Source organism: Protopterus annectens, chromosome 4.part0 (genome assembly GCF_019279795.1).
Source record: "Protopterus annectens isolate FY-2018-M chromosome 4.part0, PAN1.0, whole genome shotgun sequence".
NCBI lineage: Eukaryota > Metazoa > Chordata > Ceratodontiformes > Protopteridae > Protopterus > Protopterus annectens.
In genome coordinates, this window is record NC_056733.1 from 842,806,554 (window position 1) to 842,830,788 (window position 24,235).

The window sequence follows — 24,235 nt, forward strand, 5'->3', positions numbered from 1 at the left end:
ATGTATGTCACTACTAGGAACTATTTAGTGACCCTCCACCCTTTTTCTGAAAACCAAGAAAGAGCATCACATCATAAAATTAATGTATCATGCTAACAGTAATGGTGGTTTATGCATGTACAATATGCACTATTCTAACAGTATTGGAGAACATCCATACAAAATATGTACTGTCGTGTGATTGTGTTATTTAATATTATTTTTTATCAGTGCTCAAGACACTGTCAAAATGCTGCAAAATGTGCCTTTGTTCCTTTGTTTCAGCAGGATGTTCATTAGCATAATAATCTTAATGGTTATGGAGGTAGCTACAGTATTACCACCACCACAGACATGTTGAACAATGGAATCACCTTGATGTACATAATTGAGTTTATCTGGATCTGTCATCCATTTTAACCACTGCAGTTTATAACATGAACCATCAGATAGTGGACCCTGTTCTAAAGTATGTGCTTCAAGGAAAGCACAAGTAGCTGGCAGAAGTAAAACTGAACAGAAATAAGGGTATATGGAAACCTTTTATTAAGAAGCCATTAAAGCCAATAAAATGGACGAATAGTATGGTTGTTGTTATCAGGCAAGACAAAAAATTGCATTTGTATAGATCAGCAAGATATGAATAAAGTCATATACATAGAGCACTCCCACTTGCATATATTTGAAGAAGTAGTTTCAGCAATGCCAAATGATAAGATCTTTTCAATACTAGTTGCAAACCAAGAATTTTAATAGATAATGTTAAATGAAGAAATCTCCAAACCGTGTATATTTGATATGTGATTGTAAAGATACATGTTCTTTAGACTTCTCTTTGGTAGTTCATCAACACTATATGCATTCCAAAAAGTTGATGTACAAGTAAGTAATGGCTTGGAAAGTGTTGCATTCATAACTGTAGATCTATTATTGTGAGGTCAGACACAAAAAGAGCATGACAAGAGACTTGTACAGCTGGTAGGTAAACAAATAGAGCATAATTTCATGTTAAATAAGATCAGATGTAAAATGAGAATGACAAGATTGAAGTAAATGGATTATAGTCTACTGTTAGAAAGACTACAATCTGAGACAGACAATTTTCAGTAAATAGCCAGAGGAGAAGCAGGTATCACTCCAGTTTCCAAAAATCATGTTATTCTTATTACCTTTTTGTGAATGTCTTCAGCATTATTACCCTTGTCTAGTAAGATTTCTGTAAAGGAAGACAGGATTCAAAATGAGGTAGATGAGAAACAATCTGGGTTTACAATTCAAAATGAGATAGATGAGAAAAAAATTGGGTTTATAGCCAAACTCCATATTTTATCTTTTAAATGCCATGTCAAAAACAATGTATATATGATGATAAAAATAAAGGACTAAAGCATGACCATTAATTTTCTTACTCTAGAATGATTCTTGGAACCATCTTTTTACTTTCTAGAACTGAATACTTATTTTCAGTAATATTTTGTAATTTTGTCTAGGACGCAAGTACTCTCCAAAAGCAGTGATATAACTTCTAGATTCTTCTAAACTTTTAGAAATATAGAGTACTGCTGTCTATGAAAAAATGCCATATGACTGCATATCCCTGCATCTGCCATCTTTCTCTTTCTAGTCTCAGCTTCAGACTTTAATTTATGGATTACTGACACCCAAGCACTCATTAATCCTTTTATGAAATATATTTCAACACTAAGTATTAAACAGTTAGTGAATGAGTACAAACTTTATTTAATGTCACACTATCTCTTTGTTATCCAAACCTGGAACCCTCTCTTATACAGTGTGTTGCCTGCAGTACTTTTATTTATGTGAAACTATAGTTTTGAAAAGTTTTTTGATATATACATTACTTGTATCAGATCATTAGAAGATTATTACAAATAATAGAGGAATTAGTTACACTTATCAGCAAGCAGTTGTACTGAAGTGGATTAAGTTAGGTTATATTATTTACTGTACCTCTAGGATCTGGTCATATCTGAAAAAGGTATTTGGACCAACTTACATATCCAATTAACAAGGAAATAAATACATGAGGTACAAGCAGCATTTTATGCAATAACACTGTTCCTTCATTGTGTTAAGATATTTGTAAAATGCTCTCCCAAACGGCACATGTAATAACAGGAAAGTATTCCTGTCTCATAAAATGTGGTGTTTTTATCATGTTCCATATCAGGCATTAGTGGATTACTACAAACTCCATCAGTCATCTTTAAAGTTACAGAACACTTTCATCTACATTTTGCATAATGACTTAAAGAAACTTTAAAATTCAGCAAGATTAACCATGTATTTTTCATCCCGTGCAGTTGATTCTTTGCTTCCTAATGCCTACAGATAGTGATATCATACTTAATAACAGGTCTGTTTATTGGCAAGTAATAAAGGTCATTTCCTTTCTTGTCACTAGCTCAAAGTATGCTAAAGCAATTGGAATGCACTGGTTATATTATGCTGGTTGAGAATGGTCAGCATTTTGCCTTCATTGATGACATTTTGATATGGTAATCATGATAATATAGCTAGCAAATTGAAATATTCAAAATGTCCCTGTTCTGTGACAGCAACAGTATGCAGTCACATGATTAACTTCCAAAAATTATTTCAGTTTAAGCATGGATTTGGAAATGTTTCCAGAATTTAAAATATATTTGTTTGCCAGGTTCATAAGTACAAAAATGTTTTAGGAAGCCAGAAATTCAAAAATCTGGGACTCTCTTGTTTTTTTTTTTTTTTTCATGCAGGACAAGTTCCATCAGGTCTGATTGTCCATCCTGATAGAGAAGCTCTCATCTATCCACTTGGGTGTACAGTGATCATACAGAACATCAGCAGTAGGATGCAATACTTTCTGCATGGACATACTAACAATGTCTCCTGTGTGGCTGTGTCCAAAAGTGGCCAGTATGTTGCTTCAGGACAGGTTATCTATCTTGGTTTCAGAGTAAGTAATCAACATAAAAGCTTTTAAAAACACTGAACTGAATTGATACTATTGTATTAAATGCTAGTGGAAAATAAATTATGTTTTGTTGGGAACATAGTATGTGAATAATCAGTATGATGTCCTGCTGTGGTGCTGATGGCAATTTATTAGTTTTGCTATGTTTTTAGTTATAAGGTTTACCATATAAATAACACATTTGTGAATTATTATTATTAACTTAATTCATTCTTCAGTACCCGCTTTATCCTGTTTGTAATCATATATATGCTACAACCTGTCTGAACTGGTTTACATTACATAAAAGCAAGCTGAATAGAAGAATACGGTCACGTGGTGAAATCACTTTGGTACAATCCCAATACAATGTTGAAATGGACAATATCATATGTGAGCACTTACAGTGATACAGCTACAAACATGGATATGCATGTGTAAGCATATAGATGAGCATCCTTAAGTGGGAGTCAGCCAAGATATGCAGGAGCAGTTAAGTGTAGATGTACTTTTCTAAGATTTTTAAGAGGGGGGAAGGATAACAACTAGCCTGTAGTCTGACAGTTTTCCAGAGTGTCCTCCTCTGGATTAAGGCAGGATGTAAGATTTTTTCCAGATAGATTTCTTGAATTGATCTGTTCATTAATATGGATACTGAATAGGCCACTGCATTTGCAATGATGTTTCAGGTACTTGGATGAGAAGCTATCTATAGCTAGGCTGGTAGGCTTTAATTTGAATTGAAATTTTTTTGATTGTTTTTGTGGGGACTGGTTTAGAGTGAAAGAATTATTGTGGATGTCAATGTGCAGATAGCTGTGATAGTCTTGCCATTGGTTTTAATGAGTTTGGCAACTTTTTGGATGAAGTGAGTGTCGAAATTGATGGTGATAGCTTCTGCTGAAAGGTATGGGGTAGAAGTTAGCTATTTGATTCTGCTTGAATGATAGGAACTTAGTCATGGAGAATGAAAAAGCTTTAGTGTTGTTAGGTTAAGGTTAGAGATTTGCAGTGCAAATCAATATTTTTTGTCTGTATGACTTTACTTGAGGTTATAGAGTTACATGAATATATAGTAGCTCTGCTGTGTTCTCTCTTTTAGCCAGGCATTATCTTGTGTATAGATTAATTCTTTAGTTGATTGCTTTAGCCATAGGACAGGATTTTCTTCTATTCTCTTCTTTTTTTTCTCATAGGGGTCATTTTGATGAGCATATTGAGAAAAAATCTGATTAAATGGTCCTGAATTGTTTAATGGTAGGTATTCTAATATGCTGATGTACATGATTTTAGGGCAGATGAAAATGCTTATTTATCAAATTCTGTTATGTTAGGAACTATGTTATAGTGGTAGAGTTTTGGAATAGGCATAACTTGGTAGACGGTCATGAAGTATGTTTGACAGAGTGCTACTGGATGTAATTTTACTAGGATAAGATTCTAGAATTTACTATATTATTGATGAGTTATTGTGTGATTTATTATACCTGGTGGGGATAGTGATGAGTTGGGTAAATCCATAAAAGTGTATTGAGTTTTCAGATTTATTTGTGGTGACTGAGTCCCAGCCTGTGTTAAACTCACTTAAAATAATTAATTCCTGAGAGATGTTACTAATCATCCAGGAGAGTATATCTTTGACTGCAGGGGTATTATCCCCTTTGGAGATGTATAGAGTAATGAAGCAGGTACTTTTATGGTTCTTACGTTTGAGGAAGGATATAATTAGTTCAGCATTAATGAAACAGGAAATGGTGTATTGGGATTAAATTGAAATATATTAGGGTAAAATATGGCTACCCCATGTCCTTTTTTACCTTTCCAATCAGCATATAGTATACTGTAGCCAGAAAGAAGTATTTCATTGTCTTTGTTTTCTGCCTTTAGCCAAGTTTCTGTTAAGAAGTAGGTATCTGGGGAATGGACAAAAATCCATGTATGTCAATCTGTGAGCTTATTATTCATACTTAGATTGATATTAAGAAGTTTTAGAGGATTATTTTCTGTGTGGTTTGGAATATGAGTAAGTTAAGTTGCTTTTTGGACCAGGGTTAAGGGGAATGCCCCCATACTGAAGTGTATTGCATGGTAGGATGTAGTTGGATGGAAAAAGTTTGTATTTGGCTTGTGATATTGTAGGTAGTGTGAGTGGAGCTTCAAACAATTCCAGGTAGGTAACATTGGAAAGGCGACTGTCAACATAGTTGTATTCCACTCAAGGGAGCCCGCAGGATTTTTTGCAGGGGGGTGCAAACCCAGAGCCCCACCCACATAGTTTTCCCCGCCCCCTGCCAACACAGCCCCGCCCACATCCACCCACCCCAAGCCCCGCCCACACAGCCATTCCAGTGTCCCATTACTTGGCTATTTCTCCCCATTTGCCATGGACACTGTTCAAATATCTGTGTGCATACTGTTTTATGCTTTAGTTGTACAATGATTACAAGCAGTTGGATTTAATTTACAACTTTTATTTCAAACATTATAGCCCAAACACTGAGACATTTACTAAACCTAAACAAAGCAATAGTCTTACAATGAAAACAGACTTGGCATTAAAGCTTCTCTACTTTTGAAACTCACATTCAATGAAACAGCATTGAAACCCACATTCAAAGAAAATGCATCTGGCCAGTGGCAGGTTATTTACCTTTGAACTGTTTTCAAGCAATAGGCTCTTTGCACACTGTTAAGACCATGCAAAAGATTTGATTTACCTGATTGTATTAATTATAATATGTAATATATAATTGAATTATATCCCTTGTATTATACAGCAACACTTGTTTGTCTCTGCCGAAGTAAAAGTAATCTGAATAATTCCACATTAAAGATATCTGAAACTAAAGATGTTGTTGCTAGAAAACTGTATATTTCAGTGTTTCATCTACAAATTCAGTGCCTGCTTCCGTCGAAGAATAAATTGCCTATGTTAAATTAAAAAATGGTAAGCTGGTATATTGCAATAGAAAATGGATGGGAAGCTGAAAACAGGTTCATAGTTATTAGGCATCTCATCCAAAGGAGGACATCCTCAGGACTGCAGCATACAGATGTACATGCTGTAGGAATAGAACCTCAATCCTCTCCATTAAGATGCAAGTATTCTACTTGTGGTGCTACTAACATAGCTTTAAAACTTTATACCACAATAGAGATACCATTTGCTAAACAAAACAGTTGCACATTATAAATAGACTTTGCATGAGCAGCAGTAAACTTCGCTTCCCTTAAAACTTAGTTCCTTGAAAATTTACTTAATTCCACCTGCTAACTCTAACTTGGGCATTTCGCTTTCTCTCTCACAAACATACCACACAACCCTCAAGGCCTCAACCTTAGTGCAAGAAATCTGGACAAAGCCTAAAATAAATAGGGACAGATTATAAATATGGCTCTCATAAACTTAGAAAATTGCAAGAGTAACAGGACATCTAAAACTGAAACGTCTCATTATTTAGCCACTTCAATCCTTTTTAGGAGGAATATGGGGCAAAAATCTGGACATTCTGCAAAAAACCTGGACAGCTGAGGGGTATGCTACCTCCCTCCTATACACACACACACACACACACACACACCAAATAATTCTGGTCAGACTTGAATTAGTTCTGGGAAGGTTGCACTGAACAGCACCGTGCTTGATCTGAAGTGGGTGAAATACTGGTAGCCAGTGATAACTGATCTGCAGCTCAGCAATGTGGAGCATTAAAGCATTTTTAGCAGAGCATTGTTTCATCACTACCTATTGTGTTTGTACATAAGCTGTAGCCATTTCAAATATTTGCCTTTTTTGATTACTACAGAGTACATTTACCCACCAGAGCTATTGTGTTTTGACTTCAGTGTGGAGCTTACCTAGTTGTTGCAGGGCTTGGCTTTTAAGTAAGGTAGCAATGCTTATTTACCATATACCATTAAAGCCACCCAACTACAAGTGTACTAACACACAGACACTGCTATAAGACACTGGTCTCCAATAAAACGTAATGAGCTTCTGAAAATACTGTAATCCTGTCCTTTTATTACAAATACTGTCATATGCATTTCAATACCCAAGGCTTATACATTATCTAGTTATGTAAATATTCTCTGCATGGCAACAACGAAAAGGCTTTCAATGCTGGTAATTCTTTAACAATATGCTTACTAAAGCTTACTGGCATCTTACAGTCTCCGACAAGCTTACCTGATGTTCATTAAACCATGGCTACTTAAACAGTGCAACAGGGCACTGTGACAGCATGCAGTTCCTGAATAATAAGAAGCATTAATCAACAGTATAAAAATCCGATAGAAAAACAGAACATTCTGCAAAATCAAGGACAGATGAAAAGCCACGGTCGTATTTGTGATCTATCTTGGATGGGGGAATACTCTGCACACTTACACTGCATAACTACTCCTTGCCTTCCTTGGACACATCCAGAGCCACTACAATGGGGGGTGGGGTGCAATAAGTATGTCATAATTTGAAATGTCTCTGGCTGACAGTGATGGCTCTGACACTCATACCTCTCAACTTCAGAGCAAGAAATCTGGACAAAGCCATACATAGAACTAGAAGTGGGACACAGGCCCAAAAATAAGGCCAATTTTTAAATAGAACAGTAGTAGATCTTGCATTAGTACGAATTTTCTGAAGGGTATAAAATCTGAAACTCAAATGTCTGCCATTATTTTCTAACTTCAATCTTTAATGACTTGCCACTAATTTGCCAGAAAACCACAATTTTATGAAAAAACAGACCAAAATGTGATGCAAAAATACCTGTCAAAAAAGGGACACCTTTTAATATTAACACTGTTAACTTGAGCAGCTAACAAAATAAGAGCATCTACATGCATTTCTGAAATTAAAGTAATCTACAACTCTGATCATTACAGTTATATATAATTGTAAACTCTCCACATTTTCTTCAAAAATTGCCATTTTGGAGGAGGGATTGTTAGGGGAGAGCAACATTTTGAGCCAAAATTGGGGACAATTGAGAGGTTTGGATATTCCTAATCTACAAAGTGATTTGCACGTACCTCTTAACCTCTTAATGCAGGAAATCTGGACAAGGCCCAAATATGTTGGGGGGAACATATAAACACTACTAAAAATTGCCCTTGTATAAACTTGACAGTCTTGCATTAGCAGGCATTTTTTTCTGAAGGTTATAACGTCTGAAACTCAATGTCTGTCATTTAGTGACTTAATTCCTAAATGATTTGCTAGAAAACCATAAATTTTATGAGGAACAAACCAAAAATAAGAAGCAAATATCTATTCATTCTGCAAAGATGGACAACTAAGAGGTATAGTTCAACCGGGGCTGTCTGAATTTGCTACCCCCTCACAAAATCATGGTCAAATGGAGCCTCCCCCCTGCAGCCATTCCAATGTCCCATTCCTTGGTTATTTTGCCCCATTTACCATAAACACTAATGTGCATACTGCTTTACTTCTGCGATGATTTAGGATTTCATTTGAAAGTTTTATTTTGCATTTTACAGCACAAACCCTAATACATATCTGTTAAACAAAGCAATGCAGTCTCACAATGAAAATAGACTAACATTAAAACTTCTCTGCCCTTGAAACTCACATGCATTGAAACAGCATTGAAACCCACATTCAAAGAAAATACATTTTGCCAGTGGCAGATAAACTCTGGGCTGTCTTCAAAATCATAGGCCCTCGAACATAACATACACATGCTCTTTGATACACCTTCCTGACTGTATTACATTATATTCCTTGTACAATACAGTACAGTTGTTAGAGGGCATTTTAAATTTGTTTTGAACATTTTTCCAGTAAACAATGAAACAAAATGCACAAGTTAGTAATATCGCAATAGGGAATGGATAGCAAACTGATAACAGGTTCATAGTTACTAGGTATCTTTGCCAAAGAACTGCAGCATCCACCCCCTTTACAACACAGTACAGTATCAGCAATGCATCTACCTACTGTGGGAGTAGAACCCACAGCCTTCAGCATCAAAAGTAAGTATACTATCCTGTTGTGCTATTAACAGTGTGAACAGGCTAAACATAAGCAGCACTAAACTTTTGCTCCCCTGCAGCTCTCAGCTCCTTGTAAAATCTACTCGACACTCAGCTGTATCTCTGAACGTTGCAGCACAAGAAATCTGGAAAAAGCCAAAATTTATTGGGGGGGGGGGCAAAAACCAGGGACACATTTTAAACATTGCTTGTATAATGTTGGAAAGTTGCTAGAATAAAATGCTGCATTACCACCATACATTTCACTGCCACGTCTTGAACCCAGGGGACCCTGTGCAAAACAGTCAGAGCAACATACCACTACGCCAAATCAGCTGTTTTGTGAAAGAGGAAGACTGAAACTTAAATGGCTATCATTTAGTGAATTCAGTTCTCACCATAGCACAGCTGTCAACCTCTTAGCACAAAATACCTGAACAAAGCCAACAATGGGTGAATACAACCACCAAACATTCAGTGAATTCAGTTCTCACCATAACTCTCAACCTCTTAGCAAAAACACCCAGACAAAACCAGTAATGGGAGAATATAGCTCTCAACCTTAGCACAATACCTGGATGAAGCCAATAAATACCTGACTAAAGCCAATACTGGGTGAATACAGCCCCAAACATATTCATTGAATTCAGTTCTTACCATAGCTCTCAACCTTAGCACAAAACCTGGATGAAGCCAATAATGGGGGGAATACAGTCCCAAAGACAGGGACACATTTCAAATATCCATCTTGTACACTTAGAAGAAAATTGCTAAAATAAAAGCTTTTGTTACCATGCACTTTCTGAAGAATATGTAGTCTGATATTGAAATGAGTGTCCATTTTTTTAACATTTGTTAGCCAGGAAAGTCTGACTTGGAAAAAAAGCTAATTTTAGCAGAGGCCCAGGGAGAAACACTCCAGACAGCCAAGAATCAAACCAGAGAACATGTAGCTTTCAGGCAACAAGGACACATACAGAAACCACAGATTTTATGAGGAACAGAAAAAGTATGAGGGAAAAACCTGCAACGTTTTTACAAATGGTGGTGGGTAGGGAATTCAGGCTTTTGCCACTTGGGCCCAAGGTATAGGGTTCAAGCCTTATTCTCTACCCACCACCATGTAACACCTGAGGCATTTTACACACACACACACACACACACACTGTTAATCCATCTTGCAATGCAACTTTTCTTCCTTTTGTCTTTCTGCAGCTTTGCTCCAGCTTCTGGATTCATTAAGCATAAGTGCATTTAATTCAGTGTTACTGCATGTCTGTATGTACTTAGATACAACTTTCAGAATGCCTTATATTAAATACCAACTGTTTACTTCAGCTGCATTTTCAAATTTCTTTTGTTGGGTAAGCTGGGTCACTTCATTATTGTGATTGAGTTTATGTACAGTTCTTGACTTTGTTTCCAGTCTCTTAGAGTTGTACCTTAAGTAACTTACTCTCAGCTTGCACATTCCAACAGTTTAGTTTTAGATCATGCAGAGCACTGTTAACATTAAGTTCCTGTCGCAGTTCTTCATTTTCACTCTGTAAATACGTAATACCAACCAGAGTCTGAAATGGACTATTTTCTTTTCAGGTTCCAACACTGGGTCATGTCACTCTTTTCTCAATTTATACATTGCTCTTTTTCTAACAACTTTAAATAGTTTTTTTCTTTTTGTCTGGTGTGTCAACCTAGAATTCAGGTTTACTCTTATGTTACTCTGATTCAATTTGTACAAAAATGGTTCAGGCAGTCTTGGTGGAGTAAAAATTTCTGATGGCAAAGTCAGCCAATAACTTTTTAAAACTGCCACTTTATTTTTATTTTCAGAAACCATCTATTCCAAATTAGGTATTCATCCTCTTAACTCCTTCCAACTGACTTGGCATTTTCTTACCCTTAAATAAGGTTTCACTTTGCAGTGTTGTAACACTTCACTGTAAAACAGCCATTTGATTCTACTATAAAAATATGCTGATATAAGGTGTTCTCATTTTGCTGTACCATACACTATCTGTGACTGTGACCAGGCCAGTTAGTCAGTACCACTTTACCGTGGTATGTGCTATGTTGCTGTATCAAAGCAGCACCTAACATCTATTTTCCTTCAATGACAACAGCACATATACCACATATAGAGTCATGCTTCTTATCTATCTTGCCTTTCATGTTTCAGTAAAGGCAATTCACAATCAATTTCACCAGGTTTGCACACAACTAACTTTCTTGCTGTGTATCATGACAAACCCTTTTATTGTCACAGGGTTTGATGTTTAGTGGCAGCATCTTACAAACATAGTTTCACAGACTGTTACCAGAAAGTTTTGACATAATACACAACACAGTCTAATCAAATGGCAATAAATAAAGTCCTTTTCCAAGCAACCCTTTAATGGACATGAAGACTCACTTTACTGCTATAGCAAGTCTTCATACAGGCATGGGTCAGTATTTCTTGAAGGTACAACAGTTTTGCACTACTTACAGTTCACTGCCCAGGAAGACTCGCTTTTATTTATGCTTCTCATGCATTTTGACAGAGATTTATGCTATTGTTTACTAAACAGAAGCAGATAGAGGTATAGACAGCACTTAGTAAGATTCAGTGCTGTATGAAGTTCCAACACTTGTAAAGAATTTCAACCCACTGCACATTTTTATTTTATTTTTCCCCCCACAATCCAGCAAGCTTGCTTACAGACACACACACACACACACACACACACACACACACACACACACACACACACACACACACACTACTCACTCTGAAAGTGTCCCATCTTCCATCCGTTTCCTCCCGCTTGCAAATCCATCCGCTTCAGGTCCCATCTTTCATCCGTTTCCTCTCGCTTGTAAATCCGTCCGTTTCAATTCCCGCCTGAATCTTCCCGCTTGCAAAACCGAAACGTCCATGAGTTCCCGCTCGCAAACTTGTAAATATGAGTGAGAGGCCGAGAGCGATGATGTCAGCACGCCTGCGACTGGACTGTCAGCACAGACTTTTTCTTAAAGAAGAACACACTTAAAAAAAAAAAAAAAACTTTTTTTTTCAATTTACAGCATTAACTGGTCAGCCGATTCCAGGGGGGTGCAAGTGCACCCCCTTGCACCTGCCTGCGGGCGCCCTTGGCAGTGGAGGAAATTGGTACTGTGTAGTCATCATTGTCTTACGTAAATGTAAAGGAAGAGGTGGGTTAGATGAGGTTGGGATGAAGTAGATACTGGTAGTATGTTAGGTATGAGAAGAGACCAGTGTGACAGTAATTAATAAATTAATGTGCACTGTGTGGTTTGGACTAGTTGCTCTTTGCAAATATAGATGATTATATAAAGTTACTGAAAAAGACTGATAAAGCATAATGTAGAGTATGTGTTTGCGTTTGTGTGTTGCAGTGATTGGATGTTGCAGTATGTTATACATTTTTATGTGTTAGTGTGTATAATGAATATCATGAGTGTTGGGATGATGTAGTTTCCAAAAGTTTTGTGACTTTAAAAGGAAGGGCAAGGTGAATAAATTGGAGTTAGGGGATGGTTAATAATAAAACGAGTTTAGGAGGTGGTGAGGAATTGGGATAGGAGAGGAGTGAAGTAGGATTCTTCTCCAATTTCTCTGCTGAAGTCAATCAGTCTGGTCAAGCACAGAACCCCTGGCTCACTGACACAGGATTCAGAATTGGTAAGTAAAGCACTACTTAAGCTGTGTATCATTAGCAAAAATTGAGTATTCTGTACTTAGTGTGCTGTGGCTGTTGCTCTTTTCAGAGTTATCTGAAATTAGAATTCCATTACATAAAAGGATAAGAACATGTTCATCATCATTGTCTTCATCATCAACACCCTTTTTACTGTTTTCACATAGACTTGAGGAGTGGTATCAGCTGTTTCCACCTGTCTTGTCCAGAGCTACTCTCTTACATTTTTAGACAGTCAAGCCCAACTGTCAGAGGTATTCTTTCACAGAGTCTATTCATTTTTCAGCTGGATGTCAACTCCTAATATCTTCTTCCTGGGTTCTAAGTATACTTTGCAAAATCACCTTTTATTTTTCTGCACATGTGACTAAACCAAAGTAATCTGTTCTTCTTAACTTTCTCTGCAATTGGTTCTCCTTTGACTCTTGCTGTGATGACTTTGTTAATCTTTTCCACAGTATGAATCCTACTGGTCATCTAACACTCTTCACTTCCATCACCTCAAGCATCCTCAGTTGCTCTGCTTTCAGTGCACAGGTTTTTGTCCTGTGGAGAAACACTGGTTGCACCACTGTTATGAACACCTTACTTATCAGCTTCTTTAACATTCTTCTGTAATACAGTACCTCTGACGCTCTATGCCATTTGGTTGCAGTACCTGTGATTCTTGCTTTGATCTCCTCAGTCACACTTCCTTTCTCATCAACCATGCCTCTTTTTCAACTATTTTCCATGCTGTCTCAATTTTCAGCTTCTTCTGATTTCTCTCATTTGCTGCCATGACCACAAACCTGCCTGCATTCAGTTTTATCCTTATGTTCAGTTTTGTATTCTAGTCCCCTATCATTTACTGAAGTTCTTCTTCTGTGTCTAATACTTTTACTGCCACATCTTCTGCATGCAGTAACTTTGTTTTTTTTTAGATATTATTTTTTTAGATACAGAAACTTTGTTGATTGGTAACCTCCAACCTATTGGCTGATGTAGTTGACTACATTGAGAACAGGAGTGGGTTAGAGCTGAGCCCATTGGGAACCACTGTTCATTCTTGTGTCACTGGATCATTGTACATAGGCTGCTTTAATTCTACCAAGTTTTCCTGGACTTTGACCCATCTCATGACTGTCCAAGTTAGCTTTCTTTGGACCTTGACAAATGCTTTCTCCAAGTCTAGCAAAGCACATTTGGACTCTTTTCTCATCTCCATCTTCTTTTCCATTGTTTCTCTCATGACAAACATCATGTTGACTGTGCCGCATCCTGATTTTAATCTGCACTGTTCATCTCTCATGTTACTTTCTACTACTCTGCATATTCATCCGTCACTCTATTTCCTTAAAATTGTACCTCAGTCTGTCACATGGCTATTCTCCACTCCCCAAAGTTGCAATCTTTTCATAAAGGTTTGGTGACCCATATACAATTCCTCACGATGTGTCTGTGACGTCTGCATATCCTGTACATTTCTTTGGATATGAACTAGCAATATGTTTAGTTACATACATACATTTTAATAATGTGCTAACATTTCAAAAATTAAGTATGATAGAGAAAACACCATAGCATCTTATGGAAAATCATATCATAATCCATAAAATTGTAAATAATTTTAGGGTTATAAAAATATATGCCTTAGATAATTTATTAATAATTCAAATGACTTGCTGAACATAGCATGTGAAGCAGTACATCCTGATGTAACTTTTAACTGTCCAAATTTGCACAGAATGTCTAGATTTTTGCCTCATATTTTATACAATTTGTCGTTTTCTGAAAAAAAAAAACATTAAGGATTGAAGTCATTAAACAATTGCAGACATTTGAATTTCAGGCTTCATTCTGTTCAGAAAATGCATGCTAATGCTAAATATATTATTCTAGCACTTTCAAAGATATAAGAGCAATATTTAAGATCTGTCCATGATTTGGGGGCCTTTGTCTTGTGTTTTTGAGCTAAGAGATAAAATAGTATGCCTGGTAGACAAAATTTGCACTGATACTTTATGCATTGCTTGCACACATTTTGAAATCCTGCAGTTATGAGTTTTTTTAATACAAAAGATAAGGTTGATGTTCTTACTATATAACACAGAAAGGTTCTGTGAATTGTAAGCTTATTTACATCAACAAATATTACACTTGAAGAACAACTTTGCTGTAATATATTCCACTTGTATTTATAATTTGGAAATAATGGAATGTTGTTTGCTGTATGTTTATTGTACTTTGCTTTTTGTCAGCAGGGGCTCAGAATGAACCATTAACAGCATATAAGAAACAGGTATAACTTTCTTCATCTGCCTTGGAAACATTTATAATGTTGTTTTCCTTTTAGACCAACTCTTGGGGCTCTTTGAAGTCTAGTATTCATATTTTCATTGATAGCTGCTGACCATCAAACTAATCTTGAATACCTTTGGACCCTTCATATTCATTCATTCTTCTTGAAGCTAAGAAATTTCTGTCATCTTTCTTTTGCCTCCGTTTTTTGTTGTCTTACCCGTGCACTTAAATCTGTCTCTCTCTCTCTCTCTCTCTCTTAACTTTTACTCTGTCCCTTTGTGTTCTTATTTCCCCCAAAGATCACATAAACTGGCAGCAAAATGTATTAGCTCCTATTCCTTATAGCCCATGTTTTTCTTCACTGTGCATTAAGGACAGTCTGGAACTGAGACAACTTATTTCTCAATCTTTCAGATTTGCTTAGTATTAATCTGGGTCCTGCTTGCTTACCTTTTACCATGTTTTCCTATTTGCCTCTTTACTTTAAGTCTTGCTAATTAATCTACCTTGTTTTCCATTGCTAGTCTTTACTGGCTATATTTCTGATCATATAACATTTTTAAATTCCTTTTCTAAAGCATGAAAATCCTGTAGACATATTTCTAAGGTAAAATTGTATCAATTACTAACATAAAGCTAGTCCTTAGTAGAAGGACAAAACACTTCTACATTTCTTTTATACTACAGAGTTGCCAAAACACTTTCCAGGCTATTTCAGCTAGTGTTTGCTTTCTTTTTAACTCACAAAGAATGTTGGCCAAATGCCCCAGCTCAAACTAGAAACAGTACCTACGAACTAGACATTATCTTCTCTGGGGATTTTAAGTGTTAATAGGCCAAAAAGGAAAATAAAACAAACTTAGAGATGGAGGGGGGCTTAATTCCAAGCTTTATCTCATTCCTTTCCCCAAAATATTAACTGTCAAAGATTTAAAAAATGTGCAAAGAAACAGACCTTTGCTTCCCAGACTTGGACACTAATGAACTGACCCTAAAAAGATTTATGTGTTTGCAACTGCAGCTGGATCAGTTGAAAGTAGAGAAAACAGATATGCAAGTTTCACTCCCTTTTGCAAAATTAAATATATATATATTTGCAGAGAAACACTTCTGAGGGTGGTTCACTTTCAGTAGTTCTTCAGCCCATCATCAGCTCATCTTAACACAGAACTACACAGTTACAGCTGAGTTCTGAGGAGTGTGGTTTGTTTACATGGCAAAAGACAGTAGTGCAGCCTACAGTTTTGTTACAGAACAGAAAAATTTAATATTTCACCTTCCTTTGTTCAGGGCCTTCATAATCCATAGAAGCAAGGAGATCTATTCACGGTGAAGAAGAGGGAGTTTACATAAAAAGAAAAACAGATAGATTTTGTCTGCAACTGAATGGAATCATTCCTAAGGGATCACTGTGAATTTCTAGGAAATCATTTTAGATTTCTGGATTCATGAGAGAGTAGACACAGAACTCAGAACTCTTTTTTTCAATGCTCATCTAGGCACAAAGACTCTTCCATCCCAGAAGGATCTGAGAAACCAGAATAAGGACTAAGCCTTAACCCGAAAGGTTGTGCCATACCCAGGAACTTCTGGATATAAAATAACCCTTTTTGGTGGGATTTATAAACATTACTTGACCTTCCTAAATATTTTGATGGAAATTGAACGTACATAGATTTTTTCCTGCTTTTTAAATTGCACAGCAGTTTAATTAATATCTAAAGTTACGTTAATTTAATATTGTAATAGTGTAATGATTTCATATAAATGCAACCTAATACATGTTAACTCTTATTTCCTAGCTTAATTTGAACCTGGAATACTAATTTTACAAAAGGGAAATACACATTGAGCCAACTCATTTTCCTCTTCAGTTTTTGATACTGCTCTATAAACAAAATGTATGGCTGATATTATCTAACCATCCACAATACCTTTTCCCACTTTTGCATATGGGGGTGGAGTATTTTATTAACAATAACAATAATCTAGAACCAATTTTCACAGCACTGGGTGGCTAGCCATGCAGTGGGTTTTCTTATATATCATGCACATGCATGCTTATATACACCTGTGGGCAATTTAGGCTGTTCAGTCCACCTACTGCATGTCTTTGGAATGTGGGAAAAAACTGGAGCACATGGAGAAAACCCATGCAAACAGAGGTAGGACATGCAGACTCTGCACAGAAGGCACCCCAACTGACAATAAAACCAGAGAGCCTCTTGCTGTGGCAATAACATTACCCTCTATACCAATGTGCCACCCATTAATGATGACGATGATAATGTAAAATATTATAGTCCCACCTCTTTGATCTGGCATGCATATTATATTTCCTGCTATGATCCTGAATTGTTTATCCATCTACTCACTTTCTGAAGCTATCTTAATGATATTTCTTACTGCAAGCTTGACCTTCCAAAAGTGCAAGCTGATCACTCAAAGAGTTTCTGCTACTATTCATTTAACAGCCTTTCTGTCTGTCTTATAGATTTTTGTAGTAGAGTGGTGTCTAGTTCTACAGCTTTTTTTCCCATAAAAATTATAATTTTCTGTAGCAACTAGGTCTTCTATAAATACTCTTATGAGACACTGTAAGCTGAGTATTTCTTTTCTCATCTAGATTTTTTTTCAGGGCCACTGTCAACAGGAGTTTATTACCATAAGAATAGCCATGCAACTCATTTGTGTACTAAGCATTTTGTCCTACTAGTTACCAAAAAAGGAACATTTTCTTTTTGGGTATGAAATAATTTAAGAAGGAAGCCCCTCTTTAGAGAAATTCCTTTTCTCGATTCTCTACCTTTGTTTTTATCTCTTCTGCATTCTTTTTTTTCCAGTGCAATTCTTCCTTTTCTTTTTAAGCTTTTTCATTGATGAGTAGCACTGGAGAGAAAGAAAGTAAGGCAGATGCATGATGCATGATTGCAAGGGGGTAGTGAGTGACAGCTTGTGAAGTTTTATTGATCAGGTAGTCCTAACTCATCTGACATAACTCCTGTTGTTTATTAAAGATGGACTTACCAACAGATATGGACATTTTTCTTACAGATCTGCCATTATAGCAAGTGCCTAACTTTCTTTTTTTAGGACTAAATATAAATAAAGGGTTCTGGCAGATGATGCTAAATGATGAAATTTCCAGGTTGTATACAGTCAGATTCCCAAGATTTCATTTTGGCAATTTATCAGTTCCAGAGGAATTTCAAAGAGCCATTGTTGAAGGCTTGGAAGATGATGTAAATATAACACTTGATCAATAGTGTTGGCTCATACAGGAAAAGAGCATAACAATAGATTGATATATCTGCTAAATAGACAGGGTCAGCATAATTTCAAATTAAGTATAAGTAAGTAAGTGTAAAAAAGAAGTGATAAGTATAAAATATGTGGGTTATGTTCTGATGTCAATTGGTCTGCCTACTACAGAAAAAATATAGGTGTGCAAATGCAAAAGCTCAAAGACAAATGTATATTACCTATATTTGTAAGAATGATATAGTATCTTGTTCATAAGTGTGTACTAGGCTAATGGCCCTGGAGCCTTTACAAGCCTAGCTCATATGATTACCTTGGCATCATGCCACCTGACCTTAGTTCACAGTGCCTCTGTCGAGTAAAGCTATTGGAGTGATCCTTGGGGTGAATTTTCTATTTCCCATCCACTCGTCAAGATTTCTCTTGAAGAGGGCCAGTGAGGTGCTCTGCTTGACATGTATGGGAAATGTATTCCATAACATGGACAGTCTCTGGGTTATAAACCTGTCCCTCCAGCATGTTCTGTTGATTGTAATAATGATGTTGAGGTCTCTGGAGCATGTGGTGTGGAGGTATTGGGATTTCTTTAGATGTAGCATTTCTAACAGAGCTGAGTCAGACATGGCTTTGTAAGTTAAGCAGAGATTACCTATAAGTAATATATATGAGACAGAGAATAGTTGGAGTTTTTTGTGTCTGTCCATATAGGACAAATATTTAAGGCCTAGTATCCTCTTTGAGAGGTACCTTTGAAGCCTCTCCAGTTGCTGCAGGTGTTTAGTGAGGTACATGCCAAATGGGACCTTGTACTCAATAATTGGCCTAATGAGGGAAGAGTAGAAAGAGACAATTACCTTTTTCTTCCTGTATGCAAAACCTTTTGTAATGAGATGTGCCACATAGAAAGACTTTCTGACCACAGTGGACAGTGGCAATGTGGTGGTCAAAAAAGAGGTTGCTGTCAGCCTGTGCTCCCAGATCTCTTGTAATGCCTTCTTTGTTCAGTGGACTACCACTGATGTGGTAATTCATGGGAAATGTTTTTTTCCAAAAGGGGATGGTGACACATCTTTTGGCATTAAGCTTAAGACCATGGTTCTGACACCAATCATTGGCTAAAGTGAGGCCTTTCTGTAGGATGTCGACATCACTCGGGGAGTTAATAATAGTTCCCAACTTGCAATCATCTGCAAACTTTGTCAGCCAGAGTCCCTTGGTGTTGGTCTGGACTTCAGAGAAGTAGATACCAAACAGGAGAGGACCCAGGACTGAACCCTGTGGGACTCCATTCATGACTGGTTGGCAGTTTGACTTGGAGTGAGCTACTTTCACACTGTGGGTTCTACCTGTGAGCCAGTGTGCAACCCACCTAGTGATATAGGGGTTGATGCCTAGCTTAGTGAGTTTTTCTATGATTCCTGAGTGGGGAATGGTATCAAAGGCCTTGGCCATATCAAGGAAGGCTGTGTGAACCACCTTGCCTTCATTCACAGCTTTGGTGACTGATTCAAAGAAGTTAACCAAGTTGAGCAGGCGTGATCTACCCTTCACAAAACCAAACTGTGTGGGATCCATATTTGGAGATTCCCTATATCCTTGTTTATTAGGTCCATGATGATGCGTTCCATAGCTTTGCATATCAGACTCATCAGGCTAATGGGGCGATAGGTCCCAGGGTCTGTAGTCACTCCTCCTTTGTAGAGAGGGATGACTGTAACAGTGCACCATTCGGTAGGGACAAAGCCTGAGGTGAGGCTGTGACTGAACATGGCACACAGGTGTGGTGTCAGTTCACTCTGTAGTTCATGTAGAACACAGTCAGGGATATTGTCAGGTCCCATAGAAGCTGTATTCTTGGCCTTGTACAGTGTTGTTTTAACCTGTGCAACAGTAATACTGGGTGCCTGGAAATCTACTGGTATTGTGACTGGTCTTTTGGGGGGAGGAGTAAAGTTGGCACTGAATCTGTTGGCCAGAATATTGGTAATATCTGTTGGCTAGGTATAGGAGGTACCATTATGTAGTAGCTCAGAGCAAATCTGGGTGTTGCCATGGAGATTATTTACATAACTATAGAAGGCCTTGTGGTTGTCTTTACTATCTGCTGCAATTCTGTTTTCATAGCTAGCTTTAGAGGATTTGATGAAGAATCTCAACATTTTGTTGAGGCTGATAAGGGAGTTTTTCCATTCTTGGGACTTCACCATATTCCGCATCAGTTTCCTCCTTCTGTTGTAGAGTTTGTTTATGACAGGGGACCACTAGATTGGCTTCCTTTTTTTTTGGAGGGGAGTGTCTTGGTTCTGTTGGGTATGGTGAGATCCATGCATTTGTATACGTGTTCGTACAGTGCATTGGTGTATGATTTGGCAGTCATTCAACTATTCTCCATTTGCATGGGTGCCGTGAAGTTAGCCATCTCTGTTTTTAGGAGCCCAAAGTTAGCTTTGGAGAAGTTTTTCATAGTGGTTACCTCTGCGGGGGAAGAGGGTGGAAGGGATGTGGATTTCCAAGGTAATTACTTTGTGGTTAGATCTAACCAGGGAGGAGTTGACTATTGGTGTAGAGCAATGGTCACCCATATTAGTAATGACCAGGTCAAGGATGTTGCTACCTCTAGTGGGGGTAAGAACGAGCTGGACCAGGGCATTGGAATTAATTAATTCCAGGAAATGTTGAAGCTAAATGATGAAAACTCCAGGTTGTATACAGTCGGATACCTGTAGAATGTGTATCTGCTATGTCTAAGATAATTATGCCTTTAAAAAGAAGTTAGAGCAGGCAATAGTTTGAAAGCATAACTGTGAACAAGAAGATTGTTGAAATGGTCAGGAAACTTGTTGCAGATTCATCAACATTAAGTACAATGATGTGACTAAGTCAGTTGGCTGCAAGTATGCATTAGTCAGAATGGTAGAAGTGCTGTGATTCTGTGCTACAATAATTCCTCAGCCTATGGATCAGAAACAGTTATGATGCACAGAAGAGATTTTCCTATTGGAAAGAAACTGTCAGCAGTTATTTATAGATATAAGAAATTCCATGAAAGTAAAAATGCTTAAGTGGAAACAGACCTCAAAACTTTGCAAAGCATATTCAGGAAGTCTTTTAATAAAGTACTTATAGCATTGCCGACATTACTTAACAAGCAGAAATATAATCTTATAGTGAGGTAAGGAATGGGTCACACTGGATAAGTTACAATGAGCATATGTATCACAGAAACATTAAGACTGATTATTTGGGAAACAGTGCATAACAAATGAATAAGTACAATAGTTCCAGAGACTTAGAACTCTGGTTACTGGAAGAAGTTTCAGTGGAAAGCTGACCTTTGTCAACATCATCAGTACAGAAATTCAGCCTCATTTTTGTTTATTTGAAAAAATAAGATGAGTACAAGTCTTAATGTTCAAAGGTGACAAAATAATAATGAACTGAGAAGACAAATGACTCAGAGGTTACACAAATCACATCTGGGAATAGTATATTGGAAACATGCAAAAGAGGTAATACATTGGTCAGAAATGCTGATCCTTGCAGAACAAGTAGTGCAGTGCATGCAATTTGCATATCTTATCATAACAGCTACCCAAAGCAAGATGTGATTTTTGGCTGAGTACCAAGATATCTGTTGATTCAAGGAGATATAGATTTGTTTTACTGCAAGGTCACTGTGTCTCATATATGTAAGTTATTATTTCAAGTGCCCTGGAATAATCAAAATGACAGACACAACCAAGGGCAAGAGTAATTACTGCACTAAAGTCTGTATTCTCAAGGCAGTGAATACCTGATGTCATATTTAATGGTCTCCAACACAGGAGTCAGGAACTGATAAGATTTGTGAATGGATGAGAGTTCATATTAATGCTAAGTATACACTATCTGCTTTCTGTAAGACAAGAGGAAAAAACTATGCAGAAAATTAACACCTCATGAGAAAGAGCTGTAGAAAAATGTATCGGGATTGTTATTCCATATGTTTGGAATGCAAACAATTTTCCTTTGCAGGCACTTGTTCTCTAACCCGATCTTATTTTATCTTCATTACTGATTCCAGAAAAGTAATACCAATTAAAGAAAATGATGATGAGAAATCAACAAAGACAATTCTTTTATGACAGAAGCTCTAGAATGCTACCAGATTTAAGGATAAGATGCAAAGTAAGATACAAAAGCTATGGGAAAGCTTGGAGCCTTTTGATTAAGTAGATGGTCTTGTGGCTGAACCATGATTCTTTGTTATTCTTGGGAATGATAAAAAGATGTATAATAGGAATCACAGATATATGGGTAATAAAGATATGTCAAAATTCAAAGCTGATGAGAAAACAAAATTGTCACATAGGTTCATAGATTCATAGGTAGGTACTAGGCTATCGGCCCAAGGGCCTACGTAAGCCTAGCCAGCAAGGTACCATAGCTTACGCCACCCAAGAAAGTTATTTTCCTGTGCCACTGTCCAGCAGAGACACAGAAGTGATCCCCGGGGTGTATTTCCTATTTCCCATCCACTCATCAAGATTTTTCTTGAAGAGTGCTAATGAAGAACTTTGCTTGACATAGATGGGTAGCTTGTTCCAGAGTATAGGAAGTCTCTGGGACAGGAATCTATCCCTCCAACATGTCCTGTTTATTGTGGTGACAAGGTTTAGGTCCCTAGAGCATGTAGCTTGGAGGGATTGGGATTTCTTTAGGTGTAGCATGTCCAACAGCTCTGGGTTTGACATAGCTTTATATGTTAGGCAGAGATCACCTTGGAGTAGGCGATATGCTACGGAGTAAAGCTGGAGTTTTTTGAGGTGGTCAGTGTAGGGCATTTGTTTGAGGCCAGTAATCCTCTTTGTGAGGTACGTCTGTGGCCTTTACAGCTGCTGCAGATTTCTTGTGAGGTACATTCCAAAAGGGGCATTGTACTCTATTATGGGTCTAATGAGTGATGAGTAGAGGGGAACAATGATCTCTTTTTTCTGGATGAGAACCCTTTTAAGATGAGGTGTGCCACGTAGAAGGACTTCCTGACTACTGTGGTGATGTGACTATCAAAGGAGAGACTACTGTCCACCTGAGTCCCAAGGTCTCTTATCACGAATTCGGTGTTAAGTAGATTGCTGCCTATGTGGTAGTTCATGGGTAGAGAGGTTTTACCAAAGGGGATGACACTGCACTTTTTGGCATTGAGCTTGAGGCCATGGCTCTGACACCAGGCATCTGTCTCAGTGAGGCCCTACTGTAGGATGTCCACATCATTTGAGGACTTGACTATGGCTCCTAGTTTGCAGTCATCTGCGAACTTCATCAGATGGAGGCCTTCTGTGTTAGCCTGTACTTCAGAGAAGTAGATACCAAACAGGAGAGGACCCAGGATGGAACCCTGTGGCACTCCACTTGTCACTGCCTTGAGGTCAGATTTGGAGTCTGCAACTTTTACAGTGTGGGTTCTGTCAGTGAGCCAGTTGGCAATCCATCTTGTGATGTAGGGATTTATACCTAGTTTAGTGAGTTTAGCTATAATTCCAGAATGGGGGATGGTGTCGAAAGCCTTGGTGAGGTCAAGATAGGCTGTGTGAACCACCTTACCCTCATCCACGGCTTTGGTGACTGCCTCAAAGAAGTCGATCAGGTTCAGGAGGCATGATCTGCCTTTCACAAACCCGAACTGGGTGGGATCCAGAGTTTGGAGGTTACGAATATCTTTGTTTATGAGTTCCATGGCCTTGCAGACCAGGCTCATGAGGCTAATAGGTCAATAGTTCCCGGGATCAATGGTGACTCCCCCTTTGTGGAGTGGGATAACTGTTGCTGTGCATCATTCAGTGGGCACAAAGCCTGATTCGAGGCTATTATTGAACATGGTGCTTAAGTGGGGAGCCAGTTCATTCTGAAGTTCATGTAAAACGCAGCCTGGGATGTTGTCTGGTCCCATGGATGCTATGTTTTTGGCTTTAGAGAGTGCAGCTTTTACCTGATGTGAGGTTTAAGCCAGGTTTCAGAGATGGCTAGTATGTCTGGAGAGTTTTGGGTGAGCCAAGCATGAAAGAGTGTGATTTTATTT

The 24,235-nt window shown here is 37.7% G+C and overlaps 1 protein-coding gene across 1 annotated transcript in view; it reads left to right on the top strand.

Moving 5' to 3' along the window:
• CFAP52 (cilia and flagella associated protein 52) overlaps positions 1-24,235 on the top strand; it is a 788,965-nt gene that overhangs the window by 38,333 nt on the left and 726,397 nt on the right. The window contains exon 2 of the mRNA XM_044068790.1: positions 2,739-2,938. Coding sequence (XP_043924725.1) covers positions 2,739-2,938 — 200 coding nt within the window. The remainder of the gene's footprint in view (positions 1-2,738; positions 2,939-24,235) is intronic.